This window comes from Oryza glaberrima, chromosome 2 (assembly GCF_000147395.1).
Source record: "Oryza glaberrima chromosome 2, OglaRS2, whole genome shotgun sequence".
NCBI lineage: Eukaryota > Viridiplantae > Streptophyta > Magnoliopsida > Poales > Poaceae > Oryza > Oryza glaberrima.
This window is the reverse complement of record NC_068327.1, coordinates 31,465,204-31,486,860: the sequence shown is the minus strand read 5'-3', so window position 1 is coordinate 31,486,860 and position 21,657 is coordinate 31,465,204. Positions and strand designations below refer to the sequence as shown.

Sequence of the window (21,657 nt, the reverse complement as noted above, 5' to 3'; positions counted from 1 at the left end):
GCACTGCATTAATCATGAGTTATAATAGCCAATTTTCGCTAATTTAAAAACGGTTGAACTAAACTGACTATACTCACTTCAAATTTGAACTCACATGTTTTTGAATAAGACAATTCGAATTCACATATGGTGATTGGAAATTTAATTAACCTCTTCCCCTAATTCTACTCTCGAAGGCCCAGTTGCAGCGGCTAAATGGGCTGGGCCCATAATCGGCCCAGATAACAACCCTCCTCCGCATCGCTGACCACGTTGACCATCTTCCATTTCTTCCCCTCGCCAAGGCGAGGCCGCGAGAGGGGTTTCGAATTGGCGCCAACCATTCCCCCCATTCCCTCCTCCAGCTCTAGGGTTTCCGCCTCTCTCTGCGCTACGCCATGGCGGGAGCCACCGCCGCCACTCCGATGGACATCGACGCCGCCGCGCCGCCGCCGGGGGCGGCCGCCAAGGGCAAGGCGCCTCTCTCCTCCACTCCCGGCGGTAGGGCCGCGCCCTGGGTCGAGAAGTACCGCCCCCAATCCCTCGGCGATGTCGCCGCCCACCGCGACATCGTCGACACCAGTAAGCTTCCGCCGCTCCCCCCTTTGGTTTCGCCTGCGCCGATGATTGAGCTACTGCGTAGTCGGTGGCTGCCGCTCGGCGTTTTAGGGTTTTAGGAGCGGAGCGACTCGATTGGGTTACTGATTTGGGGGTTGTTTTGCCTTTATTGGCGAGGTGGTGCGAGCCCACGGGATTTCTGTAGGTAGTATCGCTATTTTGTTTTTGTGAATAATCACTATCTATTTGCTAGTGTCATGATGGGGATTTTGTGGTTCTACACTCATGTCTCCCCTCCAGCTCCACATTTAGGATTTGGCGGTTGATTTGGTCTTTCAGGGGGTTTGGCAATTCATGCTAGTGAGCTCCAGCTTGTGATCTGTTGTTAACTTGGTGCCATGAATTGTGATGGTTAGTTTTCACCATATTTGTCTTAGTTGTTCCTCTATGTTGCATCCTGTTAGGAGCCTGGGGTCATTTGAGTCATGCAATTGGGTTTTCTGCTTGTTTTGTGTGACTGTATTATATTTAGCCATTTAGGTAGTGAGGTGTTTTAGTATCTGATATAATGACCTGCTGATATTTCTCTCTCTCTCTCTCTCTCTCTCTCCCAAATTTAGCTTATTGTAAGCTGTCACATATTTTGGGTTGTTGAGTTTTGACACATTATTAGAAGTAAATAGCGATTTTTTTTCTGTTTCGACCTATTTATTAATTTCTGATTTAGACCATTAAGCTAATCTGATGATTTTGTGTCATTTCATTATATTATAGTTGATAGGCTTACAAATGAGAACAGGCTTCCACATTTGTTGCTTTATGGGCCTCCGGGCACTGGGAAAACATCGACAATACTGGCCGTTGCAAGGAAGTTGTATGGGTCACAGTATGGCAACATGATTCTTGAACTCAATGCATCAGATGAGCGTGGTATTGATGTTGTAAGGCAGCAAATCCAAGACTTCGCAAGTGCCCGCAGTCTCTCTTTCGGGTATGCTTTACATTTTTTGATGTTATTATTTTGGGAAGATATTTGAGTAGTATTTTCTTTCTAATAAGGGGGAACGTGTTTTATCATATACCAGATTTGATCTTTGTTGGTCCTAGACCTACCTATACACGATCTATCGTGGGTTTGGAAATGCATGTTGAGAGAGTGTTCCTGTTGTTTGTGTATGAGTGGTCATACTTTGTTGTAATTAGCATGCATTATGCAGTCATCTTGTGAGCCAATAGTCCCATGGAGGTTGCATATTGTCTCATGGATCTTTTTTATGCTTGTTTTCTTATGCTTTATTGGAGCTACTGGTATTGCATAATTTGCATTACTAAAGATCTGGTATACAATTTAATTCAATTTTTTCATATATCTGATATTTATCTTGCGTAGAGCAAAGCAATCTGTTAAGATGGTTCTATTGGATGAAGCAGATGCCATGACCAAGGATGCACAGTTTGCATTGCGAAGAGGTTGGTCTGTTGTTCAGAGTTTCTCATTGTGTTACCACAATATTGCTGTGTTTTTCTTTCAGCTACATCTTCTAATCTCCACCATCTTACAGTCATTGAGAAGCATACAAGGAGCACAAGGTTTGCGCTGATATGCAACCATGTGAACAAAATCATTCCAGCACTGCAATCAAGGTGCACCAGGTTTAGATTTGCACCCCTTGATGGCACTCATGTTAGGGAACGTCTTAAACATATAATACAATCCGAGGGGTAAGCACTTAATGCTCCTTTGCAGATTATACTAGAACTTTCGATATGTTTCTCTTGTCAAGTTTCTTGCTCATGTTGACTGTTGAGACTTGAGAATTCAGTTGGTTTTGTTTTGAAATAATATCATTGTGTCACTATCTTAATGTGGTAGTCTAAATTTTTGTTGCCACATCTTTGTGTTCTTGCAGGCTTGATGTAGATGACGGTGGTTTGACAGCCCTTGTGCGGTTAAGTAATGGTGATATGAGGAAGGCTTTGAACATATTGCAGGTTATGTGTGAATAAGCGTTTGCTGAGCATTCTTTACCTACTTTTTTTTTAACCATTAATCATTATATTTAGTTTATGAAAAACATAAAGGCCCATGTGCATGGGGGTTGTGTTGGAATAGACAAGAAAATTTTGCCTGTTAAGATAGATCTGGATGAACCATACTTATCCCTCACTTCATAACAAGAACATGTGATGCTAGATTTAGCTAATCCATGCCATATTGGCAATGATATCACATCATTTACTTGTGAGATGCCTGTAAATTATTCAACCAAACCATTAAAACCTGTTTTGTTATACTAATTGTTTTTGTACAATGAACTGATATATATATATATATATATATATATATATATATATATATATATATATATATATGTTTTACACTGATTTGCTTTACCTTTTATGTGCAGTCAACACACATGGCATCTAAGCAAATAACAGAGGAAGCTGTGTACCTTTGCACAGGAAACCCCATGCCGAAAGACATTGAACAGATAGCATACTGGTTGCTGAATGAATCATTTTCAACCAGCTTCAAATGTATTCTTAATTATCAAAGTCATACTCCTAACAATTACAATTCATGGTTTAAACATGAATTGTGCAATTTGTTCTTTGCTGTCAGTCTTGTGAAAACACTGTCCTATCTGCTTCAGGTATATCTGATATGAAGATGAGAAAAGGACTGGCCTTGGTTGATATCATACGGGAGGTCACTATGTATGCCCTCTTTCATGCCCTATATCTCTAAACCTTCTTATTCCTCAAATCCTCTAAAACCTTCTCCTAATACGCAAAAGAAATTTCTTGCAGGTTTGTGTTCAAAATACAGATGCCATCTGATGTACGCATAAAGCTGATTAATGATCTGGCTGATATCGAGTACGTCCTGTTTTCAGCTGTAAAGTTGATTACTTGTCAAATTTAGTGTGCCTTGCTTAGTTCACCTAGAACTTGCATATAATATTTTATTTGATCATAAATCATTTGTGATTTTTGGCTGATTTTCTACTCAGTACCCTTTTTTTTCAAAACTTTGACGGAACATTTTGCTGATTTATTCATATTATATGCTTCAAGATAGTCATTTGTGTCATCCACATCAAATAACTAGTATGGAGTATCTTACGTAAGAAAAATAATAATAAATAATTTAAACCAGCTAACATACTTTATTGTATGTGTTTCACAATTTAGTCATTACAGTTAAATGGTTGCATACTGCAAAGCAATAGTTGTTAAGCAAACCTCACATGTTGGAATTGCTTATTTGTGCCTTGTGGAATGTTTGCATTTGGGGGGAAAATGAGTCTTTGGGTTGCTTTCATGATGCAATTACCTAAAGTTGACCTTTGGCTATCTGGAATACTTATGGAAGTATAATAACTGATTAATATTATGAAATATTCCAAATATTTTTAGCCTTTAGTCTTCTTGGAAAGGTAGGTAGTATAACCATTTATGGCCTTTTCCCTTAAGATGGCAAACGTTGTTCATGGCGTCTCTGTGTGCAGGTACCGGCTAAGCTTTGCTTGCAATGACAAGTTACAGCTGGGGGCGCTGATATCAACTTTCACGGGTGCTCGCACGGCTATGGTTGCTGCTGCCCACTAATTTCAGCAAGGTGATGATCATTTTGTTGCCCTTCGCTGCCACTTCAATCTGGAAATGACGCGGCAATGCTCGTTATTATTATAAGCATGTGGTTAGCGTAAAGCTTAAAAGCATGGCGAGGAGAATTTTTATCTGTAGGGTCTGTCTGCTCGACGTGCTAGCTTCTGGGACTCGGGAGTGCCTTGTAATTGAACTGTAACCGAATTCTATCAGGTGTAACCGTGTAGGTGATGCATGATGCGTTTAACGTTTTATGCAGTAGAAAATGTATTCACAGTTCCAGCTCTTTGCGACGGCCAGAACTTTTTGGTCAAGTTACGAAGCAAGGAAGCAGGCCAGCCAAAAGGAAACAAAAAAGGAAACGCACCAAATGGCGAATCCAGTATTATTTCACTCAGACATACAGATTCCTCTACCCAAAAGCCAGCTACCGACCTACCGTCACCGTGTACGTGTAACCATAAGCCTTCTGCTGCCTCAGCGACAAACCAAACCAGTGGAAGACTGTACTACAGTACCAGAATTTCAGTACACTGCACAAGGGTAAAACTGGAGCTGTCAAGGGCTCAAGGCTCAGTAGAGGGCAATCTGCTCCGAACCCTGTGCTCCGGCTTATGAGTGCTCTCAAAATCCACATGAACAAAAGCACGCTCAACTTCTGGAAGCTTCTCGATCTTGTCCTGCAGCGATTCACCAATGGAGTGCGCCTCACCCAAGCGCATATCCTCAGATAGCTCGATGTCAACCTGTGTATTCAGATTATCAGAAATATCATAAGTTGTATTGGCTAGCATGAGGAAGATATGGAGTGGCACGAAAAATTAAAAAAAAAAACAAACTTATTGGTGCAGAATCTGTAATTCTGAATAACTGCAATGGCTGACCTCGACAAAGTAGAGAGCTCCAAAGCTGTAAGCTCGAACCGTGTCAACCCGCCTCACACGTGGATCGTGCTTCATGGCGAGGTATGTCAGTTTCTGCAGCATATCTGAAGGGGCACACTGACCCACCAGTGTAACTGCATAAAGATTTACAACCACAAACTGTCAAGATTTGTGGTGCCAAAACTATTGACAACTGGTGCAATTGAGGCCGAGCAATCTGCCATTAAACTCTAAACATCATTTTCCTTGTTAAGTGGTTCACATTCTTTTATGAGTCGTTTCAGTTTCACTCTTTTGCTAATGAAAAAATCTCACTTGGTTAAAAAAAAACGAAAAGAGCTGGTTTAGAAAAAGGGGAGAACGAAGTATTAAGAAATCTAGAGGGCAAACCTGCATTCTCGTATACAGTTCCAGACCAATTCACAATGGTATACACAGCAAGTAGCACAGCCCCTACTGGGTCAATCCACCAGAAGAACTTATCTCCAAGCACAGCAGCCACTAAACCAACAACATTGGTTACGACATCGAAGTAATGGTCCTGAGCGGCACAAAGGCAACTGAATTTTAGAGCAGCAAAGTTTTTCACCGGTTCAATAAGGCAATTCATAGTTTCACTCTTGCGTTCGAATAAATCAAGTGACGCTCTTCTGCAATTGCTTCAAAATTGATTATTATATAGTCAAGGCAGGTATACCTTTGCATATGCCTGGACAATGCTATTCCCTGAGCTTCTGCAGTATATGTAGAGGGCAAGTTTCACCACAGTTGCTGAAAGCATGATCGAGTACAACCATATCAACTGCTCCGGTGTCATCTTCTCTCCCGCCTTGTTCTCCACCAGTTGTTCAATAGCTTGGATCAAGACTTGGAAACCTAAAAAGAATGCAAAGATATTCATAACTCTAAACTTCTAGCGTGCAAATTGCAGTTGACTAATATCAGTCTCCTAATGGAGGTGGATCTCACACCTAGAGTGGCCATGATGGCCGCGAAGACGATGATCCCAACAGGCTGAACACGCAATTTCCCGATCGGATACTTGTAAATGTTCACACTCTTCATTGTAAGATGTGTGAAATAAAGGATACCCCCAGCCAAGAAATCCAGCAAGGAATCAAGCGTGGATGCAGCAATCGCCATGGAGCCCGTCTTGATCGTGGCATAAACCTGCATATGCCAACCAAACGGATCATTCAAACTGTGCTTCTCAACCTTTCGCATCCGTGTCCCAACGATCAATTGTCACTCTGACTCTTGACTCTGCTACCCTGATGCGAGAAATCAAAATCAATTCACCTTGAAAACCAAGAGGATGATATTGGCGTAGTTTGATATCTTCATGGCGGACTCGCTCTGCTTCTGCTCCTTGTCCTCGAGCTCGAGCACCTCGGCATCCGACTCGAATTCGCCGGGCATGCACAGCGCCTCCACCTCCTCGAAGATTTTCAGTGTAGCCAGCTGCTTCTCATAGTACTCCTTTTCACCTACTCACAAGGGAAGAAGCAATCACTACTACTATTCACTAAGTAGAAGTGTAGAACAAAGCTTTGCGACTTTCCTCCATGGATTAAGCGCGAGCTTAGCGAGGAAATCAGGTACTACCTTGGGAGAGGCCTTTGGCGCGGGTGAGGTCGACGTCGGCGGCGGGGCGCTCGGGGTCGCTGCCGCCGCCGCGCACCTTGTCGGGCAGCCGCGACAGGAAGGTGCTCCGCAGCGAGCGCGCCGAGTCGCGGCGCCGCAGCGACGGCGGGCGGGTGCTGCCGCCCTCGCCGCCCAGCAGCGGGGTCCGCCGGTCGTCGCCGTCCATCGACGTCGGCCGTCGGCGACGCGGGGGGGGGGGGGGGGGGGGGGGGGGGGCACTTGAGCGGGTCGGATGTGCAGCGAGCGGAGGATGAACTGGTCGCCTCCACTTTTTGAGAATTTTTTTGGAATTTTGAGTTTGATTTTTATACCATTCAGTAGTGAGATCTGGGGAGTTTCTGGATTCTATTTTATTACAGTGATGTTTCTTTTACTAACATTTACCAGCTATGTTTCTAGAAAGTTCAGGAGGTATGCCATTTTCTGTTTATAATATTAGCAACTCACAAAAGCTTCCTCAGTGTCTCCTTGCTCCGGTGCCATCTCAAAGAGACAGCTCGACGGCATGTCCTAATGACAGTTCCTCGCGCGTTGATATACTGTTTGGTACAACTCTAACTCCTAAATTTAGCTTTAGAAGTTAGGTCTATGGTAGAGTTGTGGAGCTATCTAAACCCAGCTCCACAACTACAGTTCATTTTGTGAGAGAGCTCCACCCAGCTCCGCTCCTATTTTAGATGAAGCTGACACTATTTGGCTGAGCTTCAGCTCCACGAAGGGTGGAGCTGGAGCTGGAGCTGGAGTTGGAGCTGTGTCAAACAGGCCTGCAGCATGGGGGCGAAGCTTTAGTTAGGGCATTTTACTTATTTGTAACACTGCACGGTTTCAAGTAATTTTAGTTTAGAATTTATATATGTATTGTAAGGTTATAACTAGAAAATGTTCAGAGCACATTAAAATATGTTTAGTTTTAGTTTAAATATAGTAAAAGAATATTTTAATACAAAGTCATCCACCCATAGATATTCGTAATAAAATTTCACGCACATTAAATAAGGTAACCCACGCACGTGTGAGGGCTACCTTTCTAGTTCGTAAAAAGATTATTAGAAATAAATATATGCATGAAATACATTCATACCAACAAGGAAGGTATATATGTATTTCTATTTCTAGTAATCTATCCATGCATATATCTATTTCTAGGTTGTGTTTAATTCCATGCTAAAATTAAAAGTTTGAAGAAATTGAAACGATGTGATGGAAAAGTTAGAAGTTTGTGTGTGTAGGAAAGTTCGATGTGATGGAAAAAGTTGAAAGTTTGAAGAAAAAAGTTGGAATTTAAATAGGGCCCTAGTAATATGATCTATTCTACAACAATGTATCCGGATAAATAAATATGTCACATTTTATCTAGTTTGAATTATTTTAGGATAGAGGTAGTAGCAATTTTTTCTATGAATTTACACAAATTTGTAGATTCGGTTTTTACGGGTTTTCAATTATTCGATGGTTTCCACGTTATATGTCCCTAGTTGCAATACCCTGCTCACCACTGTTCTATTTGTTTTTCTTCCTTCATTTAGGTTAGAAAAATATATTAGTAAGAAAACATAAATTATGTTAGCCATTTATCCCTGAGTACACGAGTAGTCATGTATGATGTGTCTAACTGTTGCAGTATTTGGCAGTTAGTAAGGAAAACATGAAAAAATATATTATATATATTGGATATTATATGGTTAATCTTTGATATAGTATATATCGGTTAGCCTAGAGCTTTGACTGATAAGCCAAAGTTGCCTTTTCTTCTTAAGTTAAAGAAAAGTCATTGATTGGCTTATTTGGCTTAATGAGGCCTAAAGTCTTCAGCCCAATAAGCAATTCGGCTTAAAGTCCTCAGCCCAATAAGCAATTCAATGGGCTTTGGCAAGCCTTAGTCCATACCTCCATCCGATGAGGCCCCAACCTAGTACTGGCTATGACACATCCTAGTATTACGAATCTGGACATAATTCTGTCCAAATTCATTGTATTAGAATATGTCACATCCAGTGTTAGATTCGTTTTTTTTTACGGAGGGAGTAGTGATGTAGATGTAACACTAGGCTGAGTTCGATACCCATGGTTCCTAACTCACTTCCCTCTTTTTCCGCGCGCATACTTTCAAACTGCTAAACGATATGTTTTTTTTGCAAAAAGTTTATATACGAAAGTTGCTTAAAAAATCATATTGATCCATTTTTGAAAAAAAAACTAATATACTTAATTAATCACACGCTAATGAACTGCTCTGTTTTCTGTGCAGAAGTAAGGAGTTCCCAACCAGTAGAATCAAACACAGCCTAGGTAGTGATGTCAAAGGGAACATTATTATCTTAGGGCTTGTTCAGATTAATGTCATTTCAAACCATACCATTTTTTTTTGGTAAAGTTGCTAAATATATGCATCCATTTAGTTTCTTACCAAACTCTAGTAAATAAATAAGAAATCATGCCAAAACTTGGCAATATTGTAAAATTGCCAAAATTTTGACAATGCCAAAATTTGGTAAGGTTTATTTTGGTTACAATTTGAACATGCCCTTAATTTACAGTAAATGATTATTTATATGTTATGGAAAGATATAACATGTTGTTGATACAGTAAGATTTCTACAAGAGTTAGCTTATTCTTTGAAATTAGATTCCACCTTTCCACTTATTAACAAAGAATCAAAAATCTCTTTGAACTTTGATGGTCTAACAAGTTAACAATCCCTAGCTAGTTGCCATTTCATCGGCTCCGAGAGCGCTATCCAGTAATTTGGTGGAGCCAGTTGAACAACTCGTACGGATACTTTGTTGATTTCTGAGCCCTTTAAGTAGCTAGTGAAACTGGCTCCATCCATCCACAGGTGACCGTCCGCTCCTAGCCTTGGTCCGTAGAGTTCTGACACGGTAGACAGCGTAAAACTGGTGTGAAAAATGGTGTTCCATGGTGACCTTTTGTCTCCATGACCATGATGAGTGGTCGTCGCCGTTGTCGTAGGACTCGGGTAATTCAGGTTCTGGTTGGGCACAATCACATGCCTCGGCCGCATCCACAACGGTATTGATATTCTGCAGACTCCAATGTTTAGCTCCACCATTGCCCTTGCTGCGCTAGCTTCTGCATCATATGCTGGCCTCGTGGTTCCTTCACTTGACGGATCTGATGGATACAGAGCGACCTAATTGATTCTAGTGATAGCATAACAATTTTTTGTTCATAAACAATTTATGCATGGTTTAGATAAAAAATCATTGTTAGTACTAGAGATCGAATTACTTGTCCCTGCTAGCTAACTTCTTTTTCTCTACATAAAATAGAGATAAAATTGCACAGTGCCATTAGTGCCATGCGTCCTTAGATTTTCTTACCTCGTTATAGAAAAAAAAGAAGAAATAAGAATGTTTACGTGTTATGATACCAAATAAGCATCATTATGAAATATATTTCTTATAATTTATTTGATGTTATTACTCTACTTTACAAAACTTAATTAAACTAAACTTAGGATAGTTTGACATAGGACAACAGATAATCTCTTATATTTTAGAACATATATTTTTAAAAGTTATTAGAGTCTGAATTCTTTACTAGTTTATTTTTTAAAACTTTTGGAGAGATTAGATTGAAACATACATACATGCATACATACATCGATCAAACTAATACGTACCTTGATAATTTTGGATTCGATGAAACAGGATGGGAGGGCAAGGTGGAGAGGCGGGACCGCGAAATAGAGCCCATTTTCGACCTCTTCCTGCCTATGGACCGTGATAGCTACACTGTCTTCATCCCTAAAGACAATCAAGGCGTTGCTCGGCCTCTCGCACAAGGCTATAGCTTCAATGGCACCGAACGTCACCATGTCCGTGCGCACCTGGTCGAGCGCGCTCACCTTGTTGAGCTTCTGGAGGAAGTTCGTGAAATCCTGGGCTAGGACACAATGTCGATGGAGGTCGTTGTACCTGTCCCTGTCCTCGGAGATCAGTTGGCTTGCGATGGGTACCATGAGATCTCGCGCCAGGGTCGCCCTCTCGATGATGTCGCGTAGGTTTTCTAGAGGGACCATGGCTGGTGATCGACTTGATGATATATCTTTGGAATTCTTGAGACTGGAACTGAATTGCACGTATGATTTTTGGCCGCAATAATCCGGCGGCTCGGCTGTGATTGATTTGAGAGAGGGTGCTGAGTATATAAGATTTTGTGACCGAATACGAATATGTCTCGGCCTCTCGCTGGCCAAGTCCATGGTAGCAGTCAGACCGGGCCGAGCCAGCCCAGGAAGAGGAAAACGAGTCAAGCCCAAAAGAAAGAAGAAAGAGGAAGTGAGGCCGAAGAGAGGAGAGAGAGAAAGAGAGCTTCGCAGCAGCAGGTGACAATGGCGAGCGGCAGCGTCGTGAAGAAGGAGATCTACCCGCCGCTTGTTCTTCTTCTCTCTCTTGGCGCGATTTGTTCCGTGCCCTCGAAACCCTAACACGCTGGATCCAGGTGATTAGTGGGGTTTTACCCGCGCGCAGGAGGCCAAGTTCTGGGCGGACACGATGAAGTTTGGGGCGGAATCCATGTGCTGATCCGCCGCAAGGATTCAAATCACCCCGTATTATTTCCGCTGCAAAGTTATGTCTCTTACGATCTTACGAAGATCTGTGTGGCAGTATTACATGTCTGTCTTCTTGTAATTGTTAAGGGTCAACGGAAATTTCGGGTGAAATTTCGGAAACTTAGAGCCTCATCGGTTACCCATATTTTCTAATAAACCAAAACAGTTTACTAGGGAATACAAATTAATTTATAGGTAAAGTTTTTATGTATTTGTTCGTAGCAACTTAAAATCAAAGTTACATTAAAAATATCTTAAAATTAACTCTAAAATCAAGTTCGAAATTTTAAATTTTAGCTTTTGCTTTGGTTTATTAGGCTGACCAATGAGGCTCTTAAGTGGGCTTATTCTGCCACGAGATATGTACATTTGAATTCGATGATGGTGTATCCTCCCTGTGTTTGTTAGATGGCCCTTGCAGTTTGGTTGTTTTCCCGGGGAGAAATATGCTTCAATTGAGCTAGTGAACTTTGCATTTACTGCAAGTCTGCAACTACTTTTGTGTTGTGCATAATATTTTTGAAGGAAGCATATGTGCATAATATATTAGCAGTAATGTTATGCTGGTGGCCATCAGTTATATTCTGCTAACAGTTTGCTAATCTTTTCTGAAACTTCTTGTTGTTAAATACTCCAATTTTCCTGGTTAGGATGGTTGATTTTCAAACTATTGTGCCTGTGTAGTATTTTGAGCAGTGTATTTAGTCATGACCCCTGTTCTTCTAGCACTTCCACAAATCAATATGATGGTCACTAACGTAGAGTTCGAGTTGTTTGGTGTTGGGAACTCATCCTCGCGCATAAAAAACGGAGCAACTCATTAGCGTATGATTAATTAAAAATTAGCTTTTTTAAAACAAACTAGCTGGGTGGTCCGCGCAATTGCGTGGCTAGCACCCACAAAATTATCTAATTTTTCACATGATTCTACTTAAAATTTATTAAATATCTATTTCGTTGTTTTAGGACTTTCAAAGATCGAACATTATCATCCCCGGGTTTATAATTTTATAATTTTTAAAAGTCACACCTGTTGCTAGCCTTACTCCTTTGTCACCCCTTTATTTGTTGCGCGGCTAGCACCCATCCAGAATTATATATTTTTAAGCATGGTTTTATTTAAATTTGTTAAATAGCCATCTAGCCGATCTTAAAAGATTGAATCTTATTATCATCGGGTTAGTTTTTAAAAGTCAATAAGTCGTCACCCCTTACTTTTTTACCACTCATTTATTTGATTGCCCGACCTGTCACAACTTTTATTCATCCTCTTTGAAACTTTCATATTTAGATCTTATAGTTTTTTAGTTCATTGTCTTGTCGATTGACATATTTATATTTTTAGAAGTTACATCAAATGTCGTCATTGTACTGTTCTACAATCCACCCGATGTCTCCTCTTAGTTGTCATTGGAATTTAAAAAGTCAAATATGATATTATGATTATCGTTGTTTTTTTTTCTTTTTAGAAGTCCAGTCAAACGTCATGACTGTGCTCCTTGACGGCTTGCCCGCTGTTGTTTCTCTTAATCGTCATTGAGATTTTTAAAATTGAATCTAATCGTCATTTATATTTTTATTGTTTTAAAATGTCCCATCAACCGCTACACCCTATTTATTTATTTACGGCTCACCCGTTATCCCTCCCTCTTTATTGTTATTTACCATTGTTGTGTTACGGGTTGTTCTTTTAATATTTCTTTTTTTTATTTTGAACTTTTGTTATTCATAAATCGTATTCTTTCTTAAACTTTTGTTTTTATTTTTCTAATTTCATAATTTTTTTAAATTTTAATTAATCACATGTTGTGTTGTAGATGGTTTTTCTTTTCATAGTCTTTATTATTATTATTATTATTTCAAATTTAGTTACTTATAAATCATCTGAATTGCTGGTTGTATATTTGGTGATTAAAAAGGATCGAATAGATAAAGAGGCAGTCGCTTCATTTTTACTGGCAACAAATATATCAAAGTATGTTCTAAATAGTTTTGAAGTGATTATACTGAAAAAATAATACTTACATATACACACGTATATACACGACTTTCTGCCTACCTAGTTCCTGTTTTGCTTTTTTTTCCACTGGAATCAAATAGGTTTAGATAACAGTTTTGGAATTGGATCTCGATTATTCCATCGAGCAGCGCGCTTTGTACTCCTGTATTAGCACTACAACTCTAATTCCTATATTTATATATAGGTGTTATATCTCAACCGTTAAATTATGAACGTTAAATTGTGAATCCACTATAATCTAAACGTTTAATCTGACGGTCAGTTTATAGCGGCTTGCACTAACTCATCTCCTGTGAAAAATATACACTAATTACAATATGTCGATATCATTTGTACTTTCATAAACATCAAAGAAACTTTTGGTGTTTGATGCATTGCCGGTTGCAAGTATTGATCTATTTGTTGTAATGTCTATGTAAATATCATGTCTTTTTACTATGGTCGGCTCCCGCTATCATTGGGTTCTGCCGTTCTAGCCCAATCGTTGCTGCTTGAAATCTAGAGAATATATAGGTGCAGCAGTGCAAGCTTTGTTTATTTGGCAGCACAACTCTTCTCCGTATAGGTTTGTAATTGAATTAGATTATATGTGTACTGTGTACACCGCCAAAGAAATAGAAAAGGACAAAGACTCCTAGTATGTAACGTACACAGTACAGATCTATAGACTTATCTTTTCCTACTATAAACAGTTAAAATCTAGAATTGCCAAAGGTTTTAATTAATCTCGTATTGGGTTCTTATATGGACTCCTATTTCAGTATTGCTTATTTTTAATTCCGAATTTTAGTTATTTTTTAGTTTGTATTTCTACTTGGACTCTTCTTTTCTTTTTCTTCGATTAATGTGGGAATTTCTAGCTTCCACAGCGAACGTGGTGGCTTCTTTTCGAGCTGTCTTAATAATATAATAGATAGATGGAGTAATGTGATTTTTTTTAAGTAACTTTCTTATGCAGACCTCACATTTTCTTTTCCTTCTCACTTACATGTGGGTCTTTTTTTTTTCCTGACTAGGATGCCACCTCAGCGAAACCGGATATCCATACTGCTAAGGGACCCAAATTCCACGGTTTTTTATAGTTTAGAGGTGAAGATTTTTTATTGGAGATAAGAGCAAGGATAATAATAGAGCTCACTTCTTACTATTAGCCAATCTTAAAGCCAACACATATAATAGATTAGCTATAAGGTTGGCTATAATTTTCTTCTCCTCTCTCTATCTCTCACTTATACATTAATTGTATTTACCTTGGAGCTTGTGTTAAGCTAGCTCTTGCATGAGAGCCAACACCCTTAATTTTTTGTTATATCTCTCCTCCACATAAGCTTATAGAAGGTTTATAGCTGAAGTATCTAGGCCCCCGTTGTTAATTTTGGTAATTAATGACAAGCACTAATTGTGGACTAACCGTTGTCTTTGAGCTATATATTTTAAGTTAGATCCACGTCAGATGTGCGCATGGATGATTATCGATGGATTAAAATTGACGGCGCAAAGCAAAGGGAAAGAAAACGGTAAAACAAGTGCTTTAGTTTTGAATTGATCGAGGTGTAGGGCGATCAAATTTGCTAGTTTATTTTTAATTTCGTCGTACTATTAAGAGGAGTAATGACCTAGCAAAGAGATGATTTTAATTGCCTCATTAGGTCATTATGCATTTAGACTTGTGCTCACATTTCACACAACACACACAACACCTTGCATTCACTGGTTTTCGCCCTGACCAGGGGCGGTCAGACCGGCCACCTTGTGGCGGTCTGACCGGCCCCAAGCGGGCGGTCTGACCGGCGCACAAGGTCGGTCTGACCGACGGCACTTGTGCAATCAGACCGGCCCCCTGGAGGCCGGTATGGTGGTGCTCGGGGTGGCCGATACAGAGCCGACGGAGCCGTATTCGGTCAGACCGAGCTGAGGGCTGTCTGACCGAGCCGAGGCCGGTCTGACCGGCCACCCCATGTCGCTCTGACCGGCCAGGCCGATGGGGCCCTCTGACAGGGCTACAACGGCTAGTTTTCTAGCCGTTGCAGAGTAGCACGGTCTGACCGGCCACATACCTCCGGTCAGACCGGCAGTACACAGAGTTGGGGGATTTCGCCCCCAACGGCTAGTTTTGGTTGGTGGGAGTATAAATACTCTCCTCCAGCAGTAAGGGGGCTCTCTTGGCACCCAATTCAATTGCATACACCCCTTGCACCTCTCTCACACACCTTTGAGCTTAGTGTTCATCCATTGTAGTGATTGAGATTGTTCTAGCCAAGAGTCAAGTGCATTACTTCCATTTGTAGAGCTAGTGCGGCACTTGATTGATCATTTCCATGCCAGGTCATTACTTGTTACTCTTGGAGGTTGCCGCCTCCTAGACGGCTTGTGGAGAAGTTGCCCGGTGACCTCTCCGAGAAGATTGTGGAGGAGGCCCGGCGCCGGTTGTGAGTGGTTTGGAGTTCACCACCTTCGGAGTGAAGGAAGAACTACCCCGAGTGATCGAGGTTTGGGTAGTCCTCTCCGTGGGCCGGCTCCCGCCTTGCCCACCCCTTGACGAAGGGGGCGTGCGGTGGCTTCGTGGTTGAGCGGTGGAGTTGGGCTCGCCTCAACGGGGAGTAGGAAACCGGCGAGTTTCCGAACCTCGGTGAAAAATCTCTTGTCTCCTTGTCTCATTTGATTGTCGCATTTACATTTGTGAAATTTACATTCCTAGAGACATTCTTGATATCATATCACCCTAGGATTGCAAAACATTGACATAGGAGTGTGATTTACTTTTCTAGAGAATTAATTGAGCCACTATCACCCTAGGTTTGCAAAACATAACTTAGTTGCTTAGTTAGACTTAACCCTCACCGAGTCTAGCAACTTAGGTTAGTTTTGATTAGGTGTCATTTAGTTTTTAAATCGCCTATTCACCCCCCTCTAGTCGACATCTCGGTCCTACAATACCTCACAATTATACTTGCTCTAAGGGATGTGAAACAACCTCGATGTAAAGTTGAGAGACGGCTGGTGAACTTATTCTGCTTAAAATTCCTCGTTCTTTCGGCCTAATAACTGATCGTCCCCTTAGAATAACGGGCCACACAAAAATGGGCCAAATCTTCCAAAGCCCAATTCCAATTCCATCCACCGCCTTCGCGGAGGTGAGCTGAAACAAAATCACGTCTCCTCCCAAACCAGCATTGAGCGCGGTCTTCTCCCTGCACCTGCCTGCGTTTTCTCCCTCCAAGAAACCAAACGAGCAGAGCAGAGCTCCCTCCATCCCCCGATCATCCTCTCCTCTGACCCGCACCGATCGGCGGAAATGGCCGCTCCTCTTCCTCCCGCTGGTATCATCCCGGTTCGCCACCCCAGCCTCGCCAGGCTATGGCTGGCAAGAGAGGTAAGGAAGGGTTGTTTGCTGTTTGCTCGTGTTCTTCGACGATTTCGTGGTCTCTGATTTGTTCTGTTCGTTCCCCTTTCTTGTTTCGCGTGATCGGCGGCGTCTTCTCTGAATTCGGCAACCACCATTTGCTACTTGTCTTGCAGTTGATCTTGCTGCTCGATTCTGTCGCCTCTCCTCCGCTTCTTGATTTTTTTTTCTTTACCCGTTTCTTGAAGGGAATCATGGTCCCTTCTGTTGCTGCTCGATTCTGTTTCCTTGCCTCCACTTCTTGATTTTTCATTTCCCGTTTCTAGAAGGGAATCATGGTCCATTCTGTTGCTGCTCGATTCGGTCTCCTCGCCTCCGCTTCTTGATTTTTATTTTCCCGTTTCTTGAATTCGTCGCTTCTTTTGCTGTTCGATTCTGTCCCCTCGCCTCCGCTTCCTGATTTTTCTTTTCCCGTTTCTTGAATTCATGGTCTCAGATTTCTTGATGATTCGCATTTTCTCGTTTCTTTCGCGTGAACGCCGAGTCTTCTCTGAATTCGGCGCCATTTTGCTTCTCTTGCCGCTGGATTCTTGATTTTGCCCCGAATTCATGGCTTCCCGTCCTCCCCTACACCTGTCGTGTTCTTCTTCTTCTTCCATTCAGTCTTGTGCTTGATTTGACATGGATCGGATGCTGTCCCTTGTTTGGTGCAGGCGAGCAACACAGCATTTAGGCAGATGAATCGCCTTATCTCTGATCTTTACTGTGTTGCTCCCGGGGTTCTTGATGACCCAGACTTCCTGGAGAGATCGGTTCTCGTGGACGGCGTGGCGCCCAGCACAAGCCCCCGGGACCTGCGAGAGAGCTTCTCCGTCCTGGCTGTGGAAGCCGCGGTCTTAGTTCGAGACAGCTCGACGGGCTACCGCGTCGGGCTGGTGGTGTTCGCGGATGCCGCAGACAGCGCGAGCGCGATGAACCTGACGCCTCGCCCGGGCTTCTACGTCGCCTGCATTCCGGCGGTGAGTTTGTGTTTGTTTTCTGCTGTGTCTGTGCGAGTTTGTTTTCTCTGAATCTCTGCATCCCGCTCTGTCTATGCGAGTTTGTTTCCTGCTGTCTGTGCGATAATGTTTTCTGCTCAGTGCTTCTGGTTCACGTGTATTTGGAGAATGATACATGAGCAGATGAGCTCTCTCCTAGAATTCTAGCCTTTTATTGAAGGTTTGGACGAAATCGGTTACCCAATGCATCCTGTCCGCTAAGAGCAAAATCACCAAAACTCGATAGGACAATGCTTTGCGTTGTTTGAATCTTTCTTTTTAATAGGATTCAAGGCATGATTCTGCGCTTTCTATTACACAAGAAATGAGTCAGTAAACAACTCAATTAGCCGAGATGATGTTGCCAGGCTAGTTGCATTTTGTGAACTAATTACTACTACTACTACTACTACTACTAGCTAGTACTCCGTGACAATGTGAATGTGGATTTGTGCAGGCGAGCGGACGCGGCGACCCGCGCGGATACATCTTGGACGCACTGGACGATGAGGCGGAGAGGCGGAGGACCACTGCTGAGCCCGAGCCTGGGCTCCTCCGGTCGCTCGTGCCGCCTCGGTACCTGCTGGACGACGAGGACGCGGATCTCCACCTGAGGTGCGTCTTCGTCGTCCGCGTCGCTGGCACGTCCGATGGTGGTGGTGGAGGAGCCTACGGTCTTTGCCGCGCGGCGAGAGACCACCTCGCCGGGGCCGAGTACGCGTGCGCCGTGGTGGCGTGGAGGGGCGGGGACGCCGGCGTGCTCGTGTACGACGACGCGGACGCCACGGAGTTGGTTGCCAGGAGGGCGCCGCGGTTGCTCGTCAGGACGGGCCTCCGGATGCTGGACTCCTCCTCGCTGCTGCTCCCGGACGAGGGTGGCACGTCGTCCTTGCTCCGTCTCCTGCTTCCGCCGTACGTGATCACGCAGGCGGCGGCGGCGCAGCAGGAAGAGTACAGGAGCCGGGTGATTCTGCTGAGAGGGCTGGGCACAGAGCGGTGGCAGTGTGACGCGGCCCAGATCGCCGACTGGCTGGAGCACCGGGTGGAGCTGAGGCACCAGGTGGAGGCCGTCGTGATCCACAGGGCCATGGGTGTCGTGGTGGTCGTGCTCGGGAGTCCGGAGGATGTCGAGCTTCTGCTGCAGGAGCCTCCCGAGACATGGCTGCACGCTCCTGGGATGAGATGGGGTGATGATGATGATGATGAGATGAGATGGGGGCTTTCTCCTCACTGTCTGATGATGACATGGCTGCACGTTTCCCGGTTCCTGACGCCGCCGCCGCAGCAGCCGCCGCAGCAGCTCAGCTTCAGCACGAGGGACTGGGCGGGTCCCGTGGCCTACTGCCAAGCCAAGAACTGGCTATCCGACGAGTTGATGTCTCCAGGACCAGGATACCATGTGAACAGGGTGGTCGAGGCCAGACGGATCGTGCACAAGCTCATCGCGCTGTGTGCTCTCGCGAACCCTGCTACCGTCTGGAGCAGCAGCTTCCCGGACAGGTCCTTGATCCTCTCAGGTATCCCAATGTACACGGACCGCGCAGATCTGGAGGCTCGGCTGTCCACCACCTTTGGTGCGATGGATGATCTAGTCCACGCCCGTCTGAAGGGGGTCGCAGTGGCCGTGTTCAAGTCTTGGCATGGGGCAGCAAGGCTGGGACGGAGGCCGGCTGAGGACTGGTACAGCTTGGGGTTCACCGACTGCAGACGGGTGCCATACGCCGCCTACACTCATGACTTCATTGCAGCTGTCATTGTAGATAAGTTGGCCCGGCTCCGGAGCCTCTACGGACCATCTCCTTGACCTCAGCGGATAGCCAGCCCATTCATGCATTCTTCTTGCTTTCAGGCTGTGTACATGAAAACATTAGACTGATCACCTCCTCCTTATATTAGTTGCTTTAGGCTGCTGCACTTTCATGTGGTTGATTGGTTGGATTGAAGTATACACCACCTGTTGGAGTCCCGTTTCTCGCTTATTCCTTCAGTAGAGTAGGCAATCTTTGAAGCCGTTTCTCCAGTTCTTCCCCATTTGAGATTATTGACTATGAATACAATCTTGTTGATGCATGGCTCATTTGGTTCCCACAATATTCTTCCCCGGAAAATGATGTGCACTCCCTGCCCAAGGAACACAGACATTTCTTACATAAGAACACATATAGAGTATCCCTGCCCAAGGAACATAGACATTTCTTACATAAGAACACATATAGAGTAATTGGTTCATTGTGTAAATGTCCCAGTAAGAGACTACGATGGAAGAATCAATAGTGAACTATGTAAAACTACAGGCTAAGTTTAACATAAACCTGAAAGACATTCTAGCAGTAGGTTTCCCAACCACATGCCAGCTTATGTGAGAGCATGTAAAATTGTTATCCACTTATTTCAATATCCACAACCCCATCATGTGTGGGGCAATTAAATGGGTGATAGTATTTAGATGTAAAATTTCATGTAGCAATAATGACTAAATAGAGCATGACAGATAAATTTAGAATCAACCTTTTCAAGATCCATCTCCCCTTTGTAAACAATGCTTACAGAAGAAACACCAGGATCATGGGTATGCTCGTGTGCATGATGATCTATAAGGAAAAGAAAAACAATGAGTTTACCTGTTCTTCATATCATGGGGGGCTAGCATATTTAAAATTTTACAACAGCAGACAATGGTATAAACAGTTCAAAAACTTCCGAATGATATTAATATATTTTCACTTAAGATATGGAAAGCATTGCCATGACTTAAGATAGTCATCATATTATGCTTTCTGAAATTGAGTGAAATAATACAATGCAGATGGCTCAACTCCCAGCCTCCCGGTAATTATGAAATGTTTCCATGAGCTAACTCCTAAAAGAATAGGTACTGGACGAAGGGACCATATGGATCTAAGATTGTGTGTGAGTGTGCAGTGTGCGCAAACATCGTACATGCCATCATGCTCCTTGATGTGAGATTTTAGGTGTTAATGTAGTACATTATGTGATTGTGGAACAGAAAGCCAGTTATATTGCTACTAAGGTAGTATAATATTACCATAAGGAAAAGGGTGTTACCATATGATGTGTATCAGAAAATGAACAATCATTATTTTTGGACTATTCACATGGTAATAGAAAAGTAGCATCAAGCTTCAAGCAGTAATGAACTAATGATTCATATAAACAGATAACAGGCGGGTTCTCTCGGACATGTCTTCGGGTCGTGGCTGCCGGGCGTCCTCCGTCTCCAGCGAGGAATCCGTGGACTCGGGGTCGCTGCCGGTCAACCGCTCGCCGGAGGTTGTCGTCGACTCGCAACCTTCCCCGGTCGCTTCACCACCTGCTCGACCGCAGCCCCGTGCCTGGGCGGCCGCAGTGCGGCCTGCTGCGGCGGCCGCAGCTGTGGCTAGGCCGCCTCAGCGGGCTGCCGAGGGCGGAGGCCTCAGGTCGGTGGTCGTCCGGCCGACGGAGGCCGTGCCTCCTCCGCCTAACCGCATTGCGCCTCCAGGAAAGGGCAAGGGCCTCCTCTCTGTTGTGGTCGCACCTGCATCCCGGTTTCGCAACCTGGAGCAGGGCCAGTCGTCACGACAGGCGCATCCGCCACCGCCTAGGTCGCTCCCGCGGAGGGCCGCCAACGCCGACGACGACGGCTGGGAGGTCGTTCGCCGCAGGAAGCCCAAGAAGTCTCCGTCTCCACCGCGCCGTCCGGTCCCGCGGGATCTCAATGGGGTCTGCTTCAACTGTCTGGAGCGCGGCCATGTCCGCGCAGACTGCAGGGCGCCCCCGTCCTGCTTCGGCTGTGGCAAGGCGGGCCACCGGCTGGAGGAATGCAGGGAGCGTCGCCTGCGGCCTCATCCTTGTGGCGGCCGCTCGCCGGCTGCGGGTGGCCACGGCTGCGCTGATGGCCTTCGTCAGCCCCAACGCCGTCGTTCGCCGGTCGTCAGCACCTCTCCCCCAGCTCAGCGGAGGCGCATCCTGGCGCCGGCCAGTCCGCCCACGCCGGTAGGGTTCC

At 44.0% G+C, this 21,657-nt stretch overlaps 5 protein-coding genes across 5 annotated transcripts; 3 read left to right on the top strand and 2 right to left on the bottom strand.

Moving 5' to 3' along the window:
• The first annotated feature begins 280 nt into the window (after positions 1-280).
• LOC127763392 (replication factor C subunit 3) lies at positions 281-4,264 on the top strand. The gene is made up of 9 exons (XM_052288079.1): positions 281-561; positions 1,312-1,528; positions 1,928-2,007; positions 2,100-2,259; positions 2,448-2,529; positions 2,946-3,075; positions 3,192-3,255; positions 3,349-3,417; positions 4,050-4,264. The coding sequence occupies exons 1-9, from the start codon at positions 378-380 to the stop codon at positions 4,147-4,149; spliced, it is 1,086 nt and encodes a 361-aa protein (XP_052144039.1). The 5' UTR covers positions 281-377; the 3' UTR covers positions 4,150-4,264.
• A 231-nt stretch (positions 4,265-4,495) lies between these two features.
• LOC127763391 (metal tolerance protein 3) lies at positions 4,496-6,858 on the bottom strand. The gene is made up of 7 exons (XM_052288078.1): positions 6,639-6,858; positions 6,333-6,520; positions 6,005-6,203; positions 5,731-5,909; positions 5,424-5,574; positions 5,034-5,167; positions 4,496-4,895 (listed from the first exon to the last, which is right to left on the bottom strand). Exons 1-7 carry the CDS (start codon positions 6,841-6,843, stop codon positions 4,716-4,718), a joined length of 1,236 nt encoding a protein of 411 aa, XP_052144038.1. The 5' UTR covers positions 6,844-6,858; the 3' UTR covers positions 4,496-4,715.
• A 9,711-nt stretch (positions 6,859-16,569) lies between these two features.
• Positions 16,570-17,687, top strand: LOC127762042 (uncharacterized). Its single transcript, XM_052286392.1, has 2 exons — positions 16,570-16,647; positions 17,331-17,687. Exons 1-2 carry the CDS (start codon positions 16,570-16,572, stop codon positions 17,685-17,687), a joined length of 435 nt encoding a protein of 144 aa, XP_052142352.1.
• Positions 17,688-17,974: 287 nt separating this feature from the next.
• On the bottom strand, positions 17,975-18,788 carry LOC127761717 (uncharacterized). Its single transcript, XM_052286046.1, has one exon. The coding sequence runs from the start codon at positions 18,741-18,743 to the stop codon at positions 18,324-18,326; it is 420 nt and encodes a 139-aa protein (XP_052142006.1). The 5' UTR covers positions 18,744-18,788; the 3' UTR covers positions 17,975-18,323.
• A 2,067-nt stretch (positions 18,789-20,855) lies between these two features.
• Positions 20,856-21,651, top strand: LOC127762659 (uncharacterized). The gene is made up of 2 exons (XM_052287131.1): positions 20,856-21,302; positions 21,415-21,651. The coding sequence occupies exons 1-2, from the start codon at positions 20,856-20,858 to the stop codon at positions 21,649-21,651; spliced, it is 684 nt and encodes a 227-aa protein (XP_052143091.1).
• The last annotated feature ends 6 nt before the right edge of the window (positions 21,652-21,657 follow it).

Excerpts from the sequence above, each read along its gene's own strand:
- LOC127763392 (XM_052288079.1), top strand. The coding sequence starts at position 378 with ATGGCGGGAGCCACCGCCGCCACTCCGATGGACATCGACGCCGCCGCG. Across the intron at positions 2,008-2,099 it reads ACAGTTTGCATTGCGAAGAG|TCATTGAGAAGCATACAAGG; the intron begins GTTGGTCTGTTG and ends ACCATCTTACAG. Across the intron at positions 3,418-4,049 it reads AATGATCTGGCTGATATCGA|GTACCGGCTAAGCTTTGCTT; the intron begins GTACGTCCTGTT and ends CTCTGTGTGCAG.
- LOC127762042 (XM_052286392.1), top strand. The coding sequence starts at position 16,570 with ATGGCCGCTCCTCTTCCTCCCGCTGGTATCATCCCGGTTCGCCACCCC. Across the intron at positions 16,648-17,330 it reads GGCTATGGCTGGCAAGAGAG|GCGAGCAACACAGCATTTAG; the intron begins GTAAGGAAGGGT and ends TGTTTGGTGCAG.
- LOC127762659 (XM_052287131.1), top strand. The coding sequence starts at position 20,856 with ATGTCTTCGGGTCGTGGCTGCCGGGCGTCCTCCGTCTCCAGCGAGGAA. Across the intron at positions 21,303-21,414 it reads CCGACGACGACGGCTGGGAG|ACTGCAGGGCGCCCCCGTCC; the intron begins GTCGTTCGCCGC and ends ATGTCCGCGCAG.
- LOC127761717 (XM_052286046.1), bottom strand. The coding sequence starts at position 18,743 with ATGGCCCTGTGGATCACGACGGCCTCCACCTGGTGCCTCAGCTCCACC.
- LOC127763391 (XM_052288078.1), bottom strand. The coding sequence starts at position 6,843 with ATGGACGGCGACGACCGGCGGACCCCGCTGCTGGGCGGCGAGGGCGGC. Across the intron at positions 5,910-6,004 it reads GGCCATCATGGCCACTCTAG|GTTTCCAAGTCTTGATCCAA; the intron begins GTGTGAGATCCA and ends CATTCTTTTTAG. Across the intron at positions 4,896-5,033 it reads GAGCTCTCTACTTTGTCGAG|GTTGACATCGAGCTATCTGA; the intron begins GTCAGCCATTGC and ends CTGAATACACAG.